The sequence below is a fragment of the Somniosus microcephalus genome, chromosome 14 (genome assembly GCF_052327205.1).
Source record: "Somniosus microcephalus isolate GS21.2 chromosome 14, FLI_Smic_1.0, whole genome shotgun sequence".
In the NCBI taxonomy this organism is placed as follows: domain Eukaryota; kingdom Metazoa; phylum Chordata; class Chondrichthyes; order Squaliformes; family Somniosidae; genus Somniosus; species Somniosus microcephalus.
Genome location: NC_141000.1, coordinates 94385567 through 94399089, shown reverse-complemented (window position 1 = coordinate 94399089; position 13523 = coordinate 94385567). Strand labels below are relative to the sequence as shown.

General features: G+C 42.2%; 2 protein-coding genes across 20 annotated transcripts in view; one reads left to right on the top strand and one right to left on the bottom strand.

The window, feature by feature from the left end:
* tfg (trafficking from ER to golgi regulator) overlaps positions 1–5387 on the top strand; it is a 183255-nt gene extending 177868 nt beyond the window's left edge. For all 4 annotated transcript variants that reach the window (XM_086006980.1, XM_086006979.1, XM_086006977.1 and 1 more), the window contains one exon: positions 4522–5387. In XM_086006980.1, coding sequence (XP_085863106.1) covers positions 4522–4901 — 380 coding nt within the window. In that variant the 3' untranslated portion in view covers positions 4902–5387. The remainder of the gene's footprint in view (positions 1–4521) is intronic.
* A 4708-nt stretch (positions 5388–10095) lies between these two features.
* abi3bpa (ABI family, member 3 (NESH) binding protein a) overlaps positions 10096–13523 on the bottom strand; it is a 365809-nt gene continuing 362381 nt past the window's right edge. For all 16 annotated transcript variants that reach the window (XM_086006969.1, XM_086006965.1, XM_086006953.1 and 13 more), the window contains one exon: positions 10096–12651. In XM_086006969.1, the coding sequence (XP_085863095.1) occupies positions 12536–12651 (116 nt within the window). In that variant the 3' untranslated portion in view covers positions 10096–12535. The remainder of the gene's footprint in view (positions 12652–13523) is intronic.

Genomic DNA, 13523 nt, shown 5'->3' with positions numbered 1-13523 from the left:
GATGGCAGATTTCCTTTCCTGAAGGACATTAGTGAACCAGATTGGTTTTTACAACAATCCGATAGTTTCCTGGTTACCATTATTGATACTAGTTTTTTTAATTCTAGATTTATTTAATTGACTGAATTTAAATTCCCCAGCTGCTGTGGTGGGATTTGAACTCTTTGAACTCTCTGGATCATTAGTCCAGGCCTTTGGATTACTAGTACAGTAACATAACCACTATGCTACTGTTCCTGACAGTGCTGCAAACTTCTCTCTCACTCGTTAGGGAAATTTGACACATGTCTACTGGTAAGTGGAGGAATTTAGGGATTTCTATACTTCTGTTTGGAGAATGGTCTCCATGTGCAGCTCTCATGCTTTTGCACTTGGAGTCTCTGTAGGTTTCACTTTTAATTGCAGGCCCACGAGAGCAAACACGAGACTAGTTCCCTGTCGTTTACCTTATACCAGCACGAAAATATTGTCGTGGGTCTACAATGTCATAGGTTCCTGGAACCTGGGCTTGTTTACGTTGCACACTTCAGATGATGGAGTGAGGCCCCCGCATCTGCAGTTAGCTGCGCACTTTTAATAAAGTCTCTATCTCCTTTCTTTTAAAAAAGGTTATTTATATGTTAATTCAAATAAATCAAAATGTTCATTTTGTACATTCAATTTTGGAGGTGTGAGGAGAACACAGGCATGTAGATACAACTCTTGAATTCTGCAAGCTTGAGCATGGCTATCACAATTGCTGCTTTTCTCCCTTAACTGACTCACTTTCGCATGTAGTGGATTTTTTCACTTGCCATGGCTATGCTTATGTGTACGTAAGTTATTTTTGTCCATATTTCTTGGATGTCTCTTTTTACAATGATCGTGATAGATGAGGGGAAATCACTGATAGGAACTGCACGAGCACTTGTGGGGGCGGTGAAGGATTTTTACTCTGTACTTGCTGGCCCGTGAAACTGACCTTAATATAAAGAAGACATTTTTACAAGTCAGCAATACTTGCAGAAGATGCATTTGATGTCTGGTTTCCTACTAAACTTTCAGAACCAGACATGTCTTGCACCTATGCACTTCCTGTTAGTCGAGCACATATGGAGAAGGTTACAGTGCAAGGTATAATGCGTTGCTGAATAAAAGTGGTGAACGGTAAATACAAGGGAGGCTGTATAACCCCATAATTTTGGAGTGTTAAATAGGAAATGCTGGTTGAATCCAAATCTTGACACATTTGCACACTTAAGGATAGAATATTGGGTTGAGACAACTTTTTCAGGGTCAGTTGGGTCATCTTGAAGTATCACTCAAATGTTCCTCTCATTAGCCTACATAATGGTCACTGAATTTCAACAACAACCACTTGTATTTATATAGCGCCTTTAACATAGTAAAACATCCCAAGGTGCTTCACATGAGTATTATAAGACAAAAAATTTGACACCGAGCCACATAAGGCGAAATTAGGGCAGTTGATAAAAAGCTTGATCAAAGAGGTAGGTTTAAAGGGGTAGGTTTAAAGGAGTGTCTTAAAGGAGGAAAGAGAGGCGGAGAGGTTTAGGCAGGGGATTCCAGAGCTTGGTCTAGGCAACAGAAGGCACGGCCACCAATGGTTGAGCGATTATAATCAGGGATACTCAAGAGGGCAGAATTAGAGGAGCGTAGATATCTCCGTTGGGGGGAGGAGATTAGGGAGGGGCGAGGCCATGGAGGGATTTGAAAACAAGGATGAGAATTTTCAAATCGAGGCATTGCTTAACCGGGAGCCAATGTAGATCAGCGAGCACAGGGGTGGTGAGTGAACAGGACTTGGTGCGAGTCAGGACACAGGCAGCTGAGTTTTGGATCACCTCAAGTTTGCGTAGGGTAGAATGTGGGAGGCCAGCCAGGAGTGCGTTGCAATAGTCAAGTCTAGAGGTAACAAAGGCCATGGATGAGGGTTTCAGCAGCAGATGAGCTGAGACAAGGGCGGAGACGGGCGATGTTACGGAGGTGGAAATAGGCGGTCTTAGTTATGTTGTGATATGTGGTCGGAAGCTCATTTCAGGGTCAAATATGACACCAAGGTTGCGAACAGTGTGGTTCGGCCTCAGACAGATGTTAGGGAGAGCGATGGAGTCAGTGGCTGGGGAATGGAGTTTGTGGCGGGGACTGAAAACAATGGCTTTGGTCTTTCTACTATTTAACTGGAGAAAAGTTTTGCTGATCCAGAACTGTGTGTCAGTCAAGCAGTCTGACAATTTAGAGACCCTGAAGGGGTCGAGAGAGGTGGTGGCGAGGTAGAGCTGGGTGTCGTCAGCGTACATGTGGAAACTGACGCTGTATTTTCGGATGATGCTGCTAAGGGGCAATATGTAGATGAGAAATAGGAGGGGGCCAAGGATAGATCCTTGGGGGACACTAGAAGTAATGATGCGTGAGTGGGAAGAGAAGCTGTTGCAGGTGATTCTCTGGCTATGATTAGATAGATAAGAATGGCACCAGGCGAGTGCAGTCCCACCTAGCTGGACGGCGTTGGAGAAGGATGGAGTGGCCAACCGTGTCAAAGGCTGCAGACAAGTCAAGAAGGATGAGGAGGGATAGTTTACCTTTGTCACAGTCATAAAGGATGTCATTTGTGACTTTGAGAGCCGCTTCGGTACTGTGGCAAGGGCGGAAACCTGATTGTAGGGATTCAAACATGGAGTTGTAGGAAAGATGGGCACAGATTTGGGAGGCGACAACACGTTCAAGGACTTTGGAGAGGAAAGGGCGGCTGGAGATGGGGCGGTAGTTTGCAAGGATGGAAGGGTCAAGGGTTGTTTTTTTGAGAGAGGTGATGACAGCAGATTTGAGGGAGAGGGGGGACAGTACCTGAGGAGAGAGAACTGTTAACAATGTCAGCTCACATGGGAGCCAGAAAAGGAAGTTGGGTGGTCAGCAGTTTAATGGGAATGGGGTCAAGGGAGCAGGAAGTGGTTCTCATGGACAAGATGAGCGCGGAGAGGTCATGAGGGGAGATCGGCGTATAATTCAAAGTAGAATTATAGAATCTTGCAACACAGAAGGCGGCCAATCGTCCCAGTGCCGGCTCTTTGAACAAGCTGTCCAATTTAGTCCCACACCCCAGCTTTTTCCCCATAACCCTGCAAATGAGTCCCCTTCAAGTACATGTCCAGTTGCCTTTTGAAAGTTCCTGTGGAATCTGCTTCAGATTTCAGGCAGTGCATTCCAGATCTTAACAGCCCTCTGTGTGAAAAAATGTCTCATTTCCCCTCTAGTTCCTTTGCCAATTATTTTAAATCTATGACCTCTGGTTACCGCCCCACTAGCCAGAGGAAACAGTTTCTCCCTACTTGCTCTATCAAAACCGCCTCATTTATTTTGAATACCTCTATTCGGCCTCCCCTTAACCTTCTCTGCTCTAAGGAGTACAATCTCAGCTTCTCCAATCTCTCCACATAACTGAAGTTCCTCATCCCTGGTATCATCCTGATACACTTCCTCTGTACCTTCTCCAAAGCCTTGACATCCTTCCTAAAGGTGGTGCCCAGAATTGTACACATTCATTATGTTTGAAGAGCTTTCGAGACATTACCAAGAGATGGCAGAGCACTATAAAAATGCAAATCTTAATCTTTTTCCTGGTTGGTTGAACTGGAATTTACTGCACCTGCAAGTAGTTGCTGCTTGGGTCATCCAGACTTCGTATTGATACAGCAAACAAACTTGGGAGGTGAAATAGTGGGCCAGTATTTACTGTAGCCAGCCAACAAACGGCAATCGCTGTTTAATTTCCATGAGACTTTGCACTGGAAGTTGCTGTAAGTGGGAGATAAAAACGATGCGCGCCCTCTACAGGGCATCTGGGACCCCTTTAAATTCTTAACTTTTCATAAAAATCTCCAACAATAATTAAAATCTAAAGGAATGAGACGCTACACTTGTAATAGTTAATTTTCCGTGCCAGAGAGGTTGCTTGGCAGTAATTAAGACTTATCACGGCGTTAAAAATGGTACTTAGACTGGAATGGACAAGCCCTAACTTTGTGGCGAGTTTAGTTTGTATCTACCATGCAAGTACAGGAACTTCACACTGTTCAATGCATTTGGACGGTGAGCCAGACAGCGAGATGACGTTTTCACGAAGCTAACTGCGCAGCAGCGCATCTCAGACAGCAACTTCCGGATTTTCGCATTTATCCACGCATCTGTCCTTACCTGAAGTTGCTGTGCGTTTTGTGCATAATAATAGTGAACACCGTTAACCTCACCGTTATTTTGACAGTAAATTCTGACCTAATCTGTTTGAGGGGGGAAAAAGTATTTATGTGCAACTAATGCACAAAAGCTAAATTCAGAGTCAAGTTTTTAATTGAGAAATTGGTGTCCTAAGGGTATTTGTGTAAAATGTAACTGGTATTGAGGGTTTAATAGTTCCAACACTTTATAATAAGTCATGATATGGAACTGTACTCTGTATTTTTTTGATTATTGCTGTGTTTAGTTATAGTAAAAATTGTTCATTTTTAAAATATTTTTTTCCAGGTTATAACCAACAACCATCCTCTCAACAGCAAGCTCAACAGTTCCAAGCTTACAATCAGCAAGCATCCCAAGCTCCTGCACCTGGATTCTCCACCCAGGCCCAGCAAATGCCATCACAGCCTGCTCAGCAGTACCAAGCGGGCTCCTATCCACCACAGAATTATACAACACAAGCTTCTCAGCCTGCTAACTACACAATGCCACCTGCCTCCCAGCCTGGTATAGCTCCAAATCAACCAGGGGCTTACCAACCAAGGCCAGGGTTCACACCTTCCCCAGGGAGCAATGTGACACCACCACCTTCTGGGTCCAATCCGTACGCACGTAATCGCCCCCCATTCGCTCAGGGGTACACCCAGCCTGGCCCAGGCTATCGGTAAGGCTCTGTGGTTGTTGGGAAAGCTGCAAGCCCGCTTACAGCTGCTAGGTAATAATTTCCATCCATGCACACCAAGTCCAAACCTTATTTTTGTTGATCTGAAAACAGTTTATAATCTAAAGCAGAGCAATCCCTTCTAGTAGCTTCTGAATAATGGATTTTGTTTGCTGGGGAAAGAGACCAAATAGATTTGTTTTCTTTTATTTTCTGCTTTCAAACTTATCGGCATCATAGCATAAAAAAAAAACTTTTATTGAAACACTACCTAAACACGTGTTAAGTGATTTTGAAGTTGTAGACTGCCTTGGCGAAAGAACAAAGAAATTTAACGGTAGTTTTGAAATAGACCACGGATGTGATTCATTTTTATTGTTGAATGGATAACGAAATGTACTGAGTGAGCTCCCGATTGAATTGAGATTAGAAGTTAATATGTACAAAAAGTAACATTCTCCTGGGAAACTAATAAAGATGTTGAAACTTATAATTGATTTTATTTCAACTTATTTGTTGTCTGGGTTATAACTTGCATGTAGTTTGATTTTAGGTTTTCGTTCATTGTCTAGTCTTCAAGAAAAAGAACAAGAATCACCCTGAGAGTCGCTGTCCTTTCAAATGTTCATCCTTAATCTTGGATGGTGGTGGGGGCTCTTCCCTAATCCCCTGACCATCTGCCTCGTTTTGAGCAGATCCTTAATTTTCTTTTTCTGCTGCAAAGTGAACAGGTAGTTTCAAAACAAAAAGAAAAGATCAAGTCGCTTTTCATTGTTCCTGGGATCGAAGAAGCAGTCATTGATCAGAGCCCAAAGTTTCTTCAGCCATTCTTTTCCCAGTATTTTATCGTATTTTCGCCAAGCATTCTAAAATTAAAAAACTTGGATAGCATCTAATTGTCAGCGTTATTTTACTCGGGTCTATCAAGCTGTCGAAGCTTCTTTGGAAATATATTCAAGCCACTAGCAAAGCATTTACGCTTTTTTTGGTATGACCAGCAAAGCTTCATTTAGGGTGGCCCTTTTCTTCCCTTATATTCGTACGGGGCCCATGGTCAGAGAACACCATTTTGGCATGGAGGGTACTATTGGGGCCAAGGAGAAGCTTGCTGTGATCACAGTGTCACACCCGCTCTGATCACAGTGTCACACCCACTGTGGCCCCTGCCAGTGAAATGAAGTCACTGGTCAGTTTGCTTCGATGTGTACATTCACATCATGGTCTAAAATTGTGCATTTGCATCTTGTGTAGATAAAAAATACAGAGGGGAGATACTTATTTTCCTACAACAGTGGCAGCAGTTCAAAAATACTTAATTGGCTGTGATATGCTTTGGGACATCCTGAGATTATGAAAGGGCAAGCTTTTTCTTGTATGTATATGTCTATATGTTTTTCTACAATATTAAGCAGGATTACTTCATGTCATTTAAGGTTGCTGTCTTGGATCTTTAGTCAATCAATGGTAGTAAAACTTTGTATCATCTAGTGAAGTTCCAAGGAGGAGTTTAAACTGATCTGAAGTCATAGAGTCATAGAGTTTTACAGCACAGAAAGAGGCCCTTCGGCCCATCGTGTCTGCGCCGCCCATCCATCCCTGTCCAATCTAATCCCATTTTCCAGCATTTGGTCCATAGCCTTGCATGCAATGGCATTTCAAGTGCTCATCCAAATGCTTCTTGAATGTTGTGAGGGTTCCTGCCTCCACCACCCTTTCAGGCATTGAGTTCCACATTCCAACCACCCTCTGGGTGAAAAAGTTCCTCCTCAAATCCCCTCTAAATCTCCTGCCCCTTACCCTGAATCTATGCCCCCTTGTTATTGACCCCCCCACTAAGGGGAAAAGTTCCTCTTTATCTACCCTATCTATGCCCCTCATTATTTTGTACACCTCAATCAGGTCCCCCCTCAGCCTTCTCTGCTCCAAGGAAAACAACTCCACAGCCTGTCCAGCCTCTCTTCATAGCTGAGGCGCTCCATCCCAGGTAACATCCTGGTGAATCTTCTCTGCACCCTCTCCAAAGCAATCACATCCTTCCTATAGTGAGGCGACCAGAACTGCACACAGTACTCCAGCTGTGGCCTCACCAGCGTTTTGTACAGCTCCATCATAACCTCCCTGCTCTTATATTCTATGCCTCGGCTAATGAAGGCAAGTATCCCATATGCCTTTTTAACCACCTTATCTACCTGCTCCGCTGCCTTCAGAGATCTATGTACATGTACACCAAGGTCCCTCTGACCCTCTGTACTTCCTAGGGTCCTACCACTCATTGTGTATTCCCTTGCCTTATTTGTCCGTCCAAAATGCATCACCTCGCACTTTTCAGGGTTAAATTCCATTTGCCACTTTTCCGCCCATCTGACCAACCCGTTTATATCGTCCTGTAGCCGGAGGCTTTCCTCCTCGCAATTTACCACCCCACCAATTTTCGTGTCATCTGCGAACTTACTGATCATACCTTTTACATTCTCATCCAAATCATTTATGTAGATCACAAACAATAAGGGACCCAGCACCGATCCCTGAGGTACCCCACTGGACACAGGCTTCCAGTCACAAAAGCAACCTTCGACCATCACCCTCTGCCTCCTGCCACTCAGCCAGTTTAGGATCCAACGCGCCAAGGCACCCTGGATCCCATGGGCTCTTACCTTCTTGACCAGTCTCCTATGCGGGACTTTGTCAAAAGCTTTACTGAAGTCCATGTAAACCACATCCACAGCATTTCCCTCATCCACCCCACTAGTCACCCCCTCGAAAAATTCGATCAGATTTGTTAGACATGATTTACCCTTGACAAAGCCATGCTGACTATCCCCGATTAATCCTTGCCTCTCCAAGTGGAGATTAATTTTGTCCCTCAGAATTTTTTCCAATAATTTCCCCACCACAGATGTTAGACTCACTGGCCTGTAATTCCCTGGTTTATCCCTGCTACCCTTCTTGAATAATGGTACTACGTTAGCTGTTCTCCAGTCCTCTGGTACATCCCCTGTGGCCAGAGAGGTTCTGAAAATTAGTGTCACAGCCCCTGCAATCTCCTCCCTTGCCTCCCACAGCAGCCTGGGATACATCTCGTCCGGGCCTGGGGATTTATCCACTTTTTGGCCCGCTAAAACCGCTAGCACCTCCTCCCTCTCGATGCTAATATGTTCAAGTATGTCACAGTCCCCTTGCCCGATTTCTATGTCTGCATCGTCTTTCTCCATAGTGAACACAGATGCAAAAATTCATTTAAAACCCCACCTACATCCTCTGGCTCTACACACAGATTGCCACTTTGGTCCCTAATGGGCCCTACCCTTTCCCTGGTTATCCTCTTGCCCTTAATATACTTATAAAACATCTTAGGATTTTCCTTTATTTTGCTCGCCAGTGTTATTTCATGGCCCCTCCTCGCCCTCCTAATTTCTTTTTTAAGTATGCCCCTGCACTTTTTATACTCCTCTAGGGCTTCTTCTGTCTTTAGTCTTTTGTAACTGCCAAAAGCCCCCCTTTTATTTCTAATGCATTTTTGTATATCCCTTGTCATCCAAGGTTCCCTTTGCTTGTTGGTCCCACCCTTGACCTTTACAGGAACATGTTGGCGTTGTACTCTCTCTATTTCCCTTCTGAAAGTCTCCCACTGTTTTGATGTGGATTTTCCTATAAGCAGCTGCTCCCAGTCCACTTTGGCCAGATCCTGCCTTATCATATTAAAATCGGCCTTCCCCCAATTTAGAACCCTTATTTCCGGGCCGTCTTTGTCTTTTTCCATGACCACCTTAAATCTCACCGAATTATGGTCACTGTCGCCAAAATGCTCTCCTACTGACACTTCCACCACTTGCCCGGCTACATTCCCCAGAATTAGGTCCAGTACCGCCCCCTCTCTTGTAGGACTTTCTACATGTTGGCTCAAAAAGCTCTCCTGGATGCACTTTAAGAATTCTGCACCCTCTAAGCCTTTCACACTCTGACTGTCCCAATTTATATTGGGGAAGTTGAAATCCCCCACTATTATTACCCTATTATTTTCGCACTTCTCTGAGATTTGCCTACATATCTGTTCCTCTATCTCCCCCTGACTGTTTGGGGGCCTATAGTACACTCCCAGCAAAGTGCTTGCCCCCTTTTTGTTTTTAAGTTCTACCCATATGGCCTCATTAGAGGAACCCGCTAATATATCATCCCTCCTTACAGCAGTAATTGACTCCTTAATTAATATTGCAACACCCCCTCCCCTTTTACACCCCCCTCTGTCTCGCCTGAAGATTCTATACCCCGGAATATTGAGCTGCCAGTCCTGACCCTCCCTCAACCATGTCTCCGTGTAAGTAATTCCACTTCAAAGCATTAATGATAAATAAACGTCAAAATCATGAATTAACCTTTTGCTTATAAAGAAATTACTTTTTTCCATATTTTTAATACTCATCACACATGGGATACATGTTGACTAGATAACTGAATTGGGAGGTGGAAGGAATTCAGCAAGCAATGAAAGCCAGAGGATCATTCGAAATGGAAGAGGTAGATTAGGCAACGGGAGTGAAGTGCTGAGAGGAAGGGTTGGGCGGATTGGACATGAAGCGAGGTACTGAGTACTGCAGCCCACATTTTCTTTACACCTACCATTACAAAATGCATTCTGCAGCCTCAACAGTCCTCTTGCTCCACTTGCAATACCATCAACCATCTCCTACACAAGAAAAGAAGAATAGCAGAAGAGGAGGCAAATGGCAACATCCACAGATGAGCGAAGCACCTAGTCTTTGACTTACCATGAGCAAATTCTTGGGAGATCCACTCGTGTGCGTGTGTTATTTTTGTGATATATTATACATATGTGTGTGTGGGGATATACATATAAAATATACTATCTATATAGATATATACAACTTGTATTTATATAGCGCCTTTAATGTAGTAAAACTTCCCAAGGCGCGTCACAGGTGTGTTATTAAACAAAATTTGACAGCGAGCCACATAAGGGGATATTAGGACAGGTGACCAAAGGTTTGGTCAAAGAGGTAGGTTTTAAGAAGGGTCTTAAAGGAGGAGAGAAAGGTAGAGAGGCGGAGAGGTGTGGGAGAGAATTCCAGAGCATAAGGCCTATATATAGATATATTTGCTAAAAAGTGTTTTGTAGTTCACTAACAATTTACAGCAAGAATGAATTGTGAGTGTGTCGACAGCCACAGAACAAACAGATAAAGTTAGCGTGTTACATTTTATTTTTAATTACGTTTTTATTCTCGAGTATGACAGCATAAATGACTGCTGCAGGCAGCCTTGCAAAATTTATCAAAAACTCTGCACATGTAAAGCTGCTGACAATCTAAGTACTAGCTGCAGCCATGTTTTCAGAACTAAACTCGTTACTAGCGATGCCACATGGGAGGAAAAAAATGTATATATTAGTATGCATTACTTAACCTATAATATCCACTTGTGGTAAGAATATGAGGCAATAACCTCCACAAATACTGAATAAATTGCAAGGCCAACAAAGCTAAATGTCTGCGAGCATTTGTTAATGTTTGGCAGCTGAGCACCTCTTGGGTGGAGGTTTGATTTGCACATTTCAATCCGGGTGTTTGCAGCAGCTATTTGGTATGAGTAGAGGTTGACAACTAACACTTCTATCTGGGCATGTATGAATGGTGCTCCGAGGATGACAACATGGCAGTTGAGCATTTCTATGTCTCAATGATTGTTAGCCGAGTTGCTGTAATGGGATTTCCGTATGGACTTGGATAAATGCTTGATAACGGAGTGTTTCTACATAAGCTTAGTTAGATATGTTAGCCCAGCTTCTGTACACGGGCAAGGCCAATGTTTAACGACGTTTATACCTGCACAGGCAGGTGTTTGGTGCTTGCTTGTGTCTCTACCACTACGAACAGATATTTGTTTATTATGCATTTTGGTATGGGCATGTGAGATTTTTGTGTAGCCTGGCATTTCAATCATGCTCTGTTAAGACACCTGTTAGATTAGCATCTATATGCAAACATTTAGTAGCTAAACATTTTTGCGGTGTGCATGGACATGTGCGTACCGAACATCTCTTAAGGACGTGTGCACAACGTTAGAGGCTAAGTATTTGAATTCCAATGTGCACAGATATTTGGCAGCTAAGCATCGCTGCATGTTGCTGACACTGGTGAGTCAGTGTCTCCAATTAGGTGTATGGAGATTAATTAGTGTCCTATCTGGGCATGTACAGCTGTTTGGTGGCTGAGTGTCTCTATGTGAGCATGTTCAGGTAATTGAGCTGTGAGAAATTTATCAAAAATTGCTCCAGTAAAACTGCTGACAATCTAAATACTAACTGCAGCCATGTTTTTAGAACTAAACTCATATTAGCAATGCCACTTAGGGGAAATTGTATATATTAGTATTATTTAACTTATACTATCCATTTGTGGTAAGAATATGAGGCAATAAAATGTCCACAAATACTGAATGAATTGCAAGAGCAACATAGGTAAGTGTCCTTAAGTGGACATGTGTGGATGTTTGTTAGCTGACCATCTCTATGTGGGCACTATTATAGTTAGGTGTTTCTGTGAGGGTATTTGTAGATGTATGGTCTGGTATGCTCACCATAACATGGATATATATACATGCACTAACCAAAAAAAAAAGACATTTTACAAATTTTGTGTGTTAAGAATATCTTGGCTGTAAATATTTAGTTTTGTTCAGTACTGAATAAAGTAATGTATGATCAGCTTAACAAGCAGAACCAAGAGGCTTTTGTCCATAGGTACCTCTCTGCCTTCAGTACACCTTTGGACAAAACAAGGCACATTAAGTAGTTACACTACACAATATCCTTTTGGGTACAGTTGGTAATCTTACAGGAACCGTTGGCTGCTAAGGGTACCCAATGAGAGAAGTTTCTCCATTCTGCTCCTGAAGCTCATTTGTTACAGAAAATCTAAATTAAAAAAAACTCTTCTCCTATACTTTGTGAATAGAAGTTACAATTTACGTTCTGTGTTTTTAAATACATTCCTGATAAATAACATTTAAACAATTATATTCAGAACTGAGGGCATAGGGAGCCAGCTTCCCAATATCAAAGCCTGTGTTTTCAAAAAAAAATTTAGGACGTTTGTTTTGATAAATAAAACAAACCGTATCGGACTTTTTGACCAAGGTCATGTCCAAAGACAGAAGACTTGTTACAAAATCCTGGGCAGTGCTATCATTTATTTACAGCACACTTGATGAGTAGTGAGCATTAATTTATTTTTAGATAGTTTAGATGTTTACATCAATTATTGAATGGCCACTACTGCTACCTCTGGAAGCAGCACTTGTAAAAAGGCCAGGTGACAAAAATAAGTGAGAGCTGGTCAGAAAATTGCTAGAACACCTTGTTAATATCGCTATTTACTGCCCAGGTTGTTGGTCACATTGTTCTAAAGTGGAATAATTACAATTATGTGCCTTAGAATGGGTACAATTCACCCTGTACCACATTATATAAAGATTTCTATATGGCTTCTTAAAAATAATATTCTGTACATTACATTGTCTATTTGAATCTTACATTGAATATAAGGAACAATATCGATAGAATATAATAATTCAGTTCCTTTGGTCTTTGCTTCTTCTTATTTTCTTGTAAGGCAGTTGTTGGATTCACCATTGCCCAGGTATGGCTATACCGCACTCGTACCAATGGACGTACTTGATATGTGTCTGTCCACCTATTGTACCAAACATAACCGGCTCCTGGCGAACACTTCGGTAAAAACCTAAAAGTCGCAAGACAACAGCCTTGTTTAAAGTAACCTGATAGTATTAATGCTTCTAAATGGTATTAAACATTATGACTGGTTTTCTCCTTAGCTACGGGGCAACATGGGATTTATGTGGTCAGTTATATAACAATAATAATATTAGAGTAATATATACTTTTTGAATTAGTCGGTTAAAAGGGAAGAAATGTAGTGTGGAGAACTTTTTGTTTGAAAAATGATGCAGTTATTAAATGTTTTTAAATGTCAACTTTAGTCCTGACCCGGAGATCATTAAGTAGGGTTTCCCTCCCTGCTGGGTTACCCAGGTGATGTCAATAATTGGTATTAGCTCCAGTGCAAGTACCAAGGAGTTCAATTTGCCCAAAGGCAACTATTTAGCTGGCCGACATGGGGAAACTACAGTAAAGACAAACATGAAACACATTGGTTGCAGCCTAGACGTTTCCTTTAGGCTAGATTGCACTAAATGAAGGTTTCCGCATGACTAGAAACCCATTTTTGTTTTCTGGCTCAGAAATGCCTTGTACAGTTTCCAGGTTTTAAACCTATTCTAATCCCCAAATCAGGTAAATACATTTCCAGATATCCTGTAAGCAGCATTTATAGAATGAACAAAGGGATTAGGGAAAGAGGAGAAAGTGGGGAAGCAAAAAAAGACATGAATCTGAAATGTTCAAAAATAGGTGCAGCTTGTGGAAGGACGCTCCTTGTAAACTACCAAAAATTAAGAGTCATGTCAAAGATTACAATTCCTTTTTGCGAACATTATTCAAAAGTGTAGAGACTGGAGCTTTTCTAAGACATCCAGCAAACCAGAATTTTTACACAGAATACAATTTTAATTTTTTAAATGGTAATGTTTGGTG